The 3909-nt window shown below is 38.1% G+C and overlaps 1 protein-coding gene across 2 annotated transcripts in view; it reads left to right on the forward strand.

The window, feature by feature from the left end:
- The window catches only part of cmah (cytidine monophospho-N-acetylneuraminic acid hydroxylase), a 60956-nt gene that overhangs the window by 34870 nt on the left and 22177 nt on the right, over positions 1-3909 (forward strand). For both annotated transcript variants that reach the window (XM_014015598.1, XM_014015597.1), the window contains exon 5: positions 2129-2319. In XM_014015598.1, coding sequence (XP_013871052.1) covers positions 2129-2319 — 191 coding nt within the window. The remainder of the gene's footprint in view (positions 1-2128; positions 2320-3909) is intronic.

Raw genomic sequence — 3909 nt, forward strand, 5'->3', positions numbered from 1 at the left:
AACTAAAGGTGACATAGATACTTTATTATGGTATAGTATTTAAATGTATGCCTGAGAAACACATAATATTGCCCCTTTAAGATATTATGTTTTTCAATAAATTAATCCGGGCGGCACGGTGGCTCAGTTGGTAGAGCTGATGCCTCTCAGCAAGAAGGTCACCGGTTCAAATCCCGGTCCGGGGACCTTTCTGGGTAGAGTTTGCATGTTCTCTCCGTGCATGCGTGGGTTCTCTCCGGGTACTCCGGCTTCCTCCCTCAGACCAAAAACATGACTGTTAGGTTAATTAATAACTCTAAATTGTCCCTAAGTGTGAGTGAGAGAGTGAATGGTTGTTTGTCTCATTTGTCTCTATGTGTGCCCCTGTGATGGACTTGCGACCTGTCCAGGGTGTACCCCACCCCTCGCACTGTGACTGCTGGATATGGGCACCAGTGACCCACGCAACCCTGAAAAGGAAGAAGTGTGTACAGAAAATGGATGGATGGATGGATGGATAAATTAATCCAATCTGTCGACAAATAATTTCTAAAAAAAATTAGAAAACTGTGGTAACAAGGATATTGGTCTAATTATTGAACATACATTTCTCACCATTTTTAAAAAAGAGAAATTACCTGGGCTGTTTTTATATTGTTAGGAAATATACCAGTTGAAAATGATAAATTACAGATATATGTAAACGGTTCAATCACATAATTCATTATATTTTTTACAAGCATCATATCATTGTCAACCCAGTCTTTTGATCTTCTGTCACCAAGATTTTTTACCATACTCAGTATTTCTTCTTCGTGAGTTTCAACACGAAAAATACTGTTGGTACAATCCTTAATTGCGTGACTCACAATTTTATCTACTTTTGGTATTTTTGCTGCAAGACATGGGCCAACATTCACAAAATAATTATTAAATCCATCCACAATTTCATTCTGGTTGTGAATTTCATTGCCATCCTTCACAAAATACTGTGGAATACCTGATTTTACTTCATGATTTTTCAAAACAGTATTCATTATTCGCCATGTTTCCCTCATAATACCATTACTTTTTTCTAATAATTCACTATAATACTCCTTCTTGTGTTTTCTTATAATCCAAACCAACTTTTTATATTTCTTGTCTCTATCTTCCGCTTCTTTTGTTCTTGATTTCAGGAAGCATGAATACACGTGATTCTTTTTTACATGCATTTCTCAATCCATTCGTCATCCATGGTTTATCAACGTCTCTCTTCATAATTTTTTTGGACAGTTTTTTTCATACAGACCTAAAATATTCATAAATAGGTCATATGCTCTATTTACATCGTCAACATACACATCTTTCCAATTTTGTTTTATCAAATCATCTTTTAATTTATCCAAGGATTTTTTGATGTGTTTATTATTATTTTTTCTTAATTGTATGTATTTTTGTATTGCATTGATCATTGTTGTAAATTGTGAAATCTAGTAAGTGATCACTTACATCAGTAATCAAAATACCACCCATAATCTCTTTATTTGTTATGTTTGTAAAAATGTTATCAATTATTGTTGCACTATGAGTTGTGATTCTTGTAAGTTTTGATATCAGTGGAGAAATATTTAGACTGTACATTGAATTTTTAAATGTACCAATATCATTTGTCTCTGTTTTATTTCCAAGGTCAATATTATAGCCTCAACACAAAAAAACTGTTCGTTAGAAGCCTTTTCCAGTAGCAGTTCATGATTTGATCAGCTCTATATTTGAGTCTGGTGGTCGATATACACAGCTTATTATTATATTTTTAGAATTTTTATTTATTACTTGCTGTGGTGGAGTGGTTAGGGGAGTTGTCCTGGAACCGGAAGGTCGCCGGTTCAATCCCCCATCCAGCCGTCTTAGTCATTGTGTCCTTGGGCATGACACTTCACCTGCCTTGCCTACTGATGGTGGTCAGAGGGTCAGGTGGTGCCGGCTCATGGCAGCCCCACCTCTGTCAGTGTGCCCCAGGGCAGCTGTGGCTACAATGTAGTTTACCATCATCAGTGTGTGAATGGGTGAATGTCTGTAAGTGTAAAGCGCTTTGGGGTCAGGAGGGACTTGATAAAGTGCTCTGTAAGTTCAGCCCATTTACCATAAATTAAACTTCCTCCCTTAGATAACCTATCTCACACATGCCTGCATGGAGCTGCAGCTTGGACAGAAGCGCTTCCTGTTTGACCCCTGGCTGAAGGGTCCTGCTTTTGCCAGGGGCTGGTGGCTTCTCCATGAGCCTCCAGCAGATTGCCTGGATAGACTCTGTGCAGCAGACCTCATCTACATCAGCCATATGCATTCTGACCACCTCAGGTAAACTTTACTAGAGCTCAAACTCTACTGTTCACATTTTGTGGCAATATTAAAAAAATGAAAAAAAAAAAAAAAACAACTTCAATGACAGTAAGTTACCTCTCTGCTTAAGGTCTGGGGAATTAATGCATTAAAATTAAGTTTATAATTGGATGCAAAGTAAACAGTTTGATATTTATAAAAAATAGGGGTTGAGAAGATCCAATATCTCAGTTTAATATACTGTATATTGCTAAAAAGAAGATTTTTCAAATGTAATAAACACCTAAGAAAAAAAATCAAGAGACACTAACTGTAGGTTTATTTGGGGAATTAGTATTTTATTGAAGATGCAAGATGAAGCTTTATTATCTCCTAGGGATAATTTGTTTCACAACCAAAATTATGACAAACAAGATATACAGTAACAAGCAAAACATATCCTTGTCTAACAACCTGATCTGACATAAACGTCTCTTTTTCGCCTTCCTAACTTTGGCTTTGTCTATTTTTGCTACTATATAAAACCTTAGCTGTCATTTCAATATGTGAAGAATTAAACTGCCTGAAGCTAGCTAAGGTGCTACTCTACCTTATGCCTATAAGCCCAACTACTACATCTAAATGAGTTAAAAGACAGACAATTAGATTATCTTCTCCACATGAGACGCATGGAGAAGGAATTTTAAATTCAGCACATGCTCATATCATTTTGAAGCTGTGTGGTTTTAGCTAAAAGCTAGGTGGCTAAATGAAGAAAGAGAAGCTAAAACAAAACTGGTTATAAAATTCAGAAAATTACGGAGCCCGTTCGGTGACATGGAATAAAAAAATTTCACGTGGTCACGTGACCCAGATATCATGAACAAAGATGTGCACATCAAAAGAAAACTTCCCAATGGTGAACTGGAAGAGAGGGAAGGCTCTGGTGTTTTACGTGATTGCCTCTCAGAATTCTGGGGTGAGTTCTACAGCAAATGCACTTTAGGCACTGAATGAATGCCAGGTTCAGGAACGGCAGGCAGTTGCAAGAATTCTTGTGATGGGTTGGATAACTGTTGGATATTTCCCACTGCTTCTTCCTCTTCTTGAATGTTGGTTGCCTTGCTGCTCATTTGCATAGATTTGTCCAGATGCTCTGAAACCTTTGATGATATTATGTACTTCACGCTACAATCTGTGCCCTCATTTACCAATTCACACAGCACTGTACCAGATCTCCTACAAAGCTAACATGTACAAATCAACTATGGAGACTAATCAGTGTCAATCACATTCATACACTGATGGGACACACATCAGAGGCATTGGGGTTAAGTATCTTGCCCAATGACACAACAACTGAGACAGCTGGACGGGGGATTGAACGGGCGACCTTCCGGTTCCTGGACGACTCCCCCAACCAGTCTGCCACAGCCGCCCCCAGTTAACAATTACAGTAACATATGATCTCATTAGTCGACTAATTAAAAAAAATAATCGGTGATTAATCGACCATAAAAATAATCGTTTGTGGCAGCTCTAGTCCCCACCAAGTAGTAAAAAGAAGGGCACATGCACACACACACACACACACACACACACACACACACACACACACACACACACACA

This window comes from Austrofundulus limnaeus, unplaced genomic scaffold (assembly GCF_001266775.1).
Source record: "Austrofundulus limnaeus strain Quisiro unplaced genomic scaffold, Austrofundulus_limnaeus-1.0 Scaffold132, whole genome shotgun sequence".
NCBI lineage: Eukaryota > Metazoa > Chordata > Actinopteri > Cyprinodontiformes > Rivulidae > Austrofundulus > Austrofundulus limnaeus.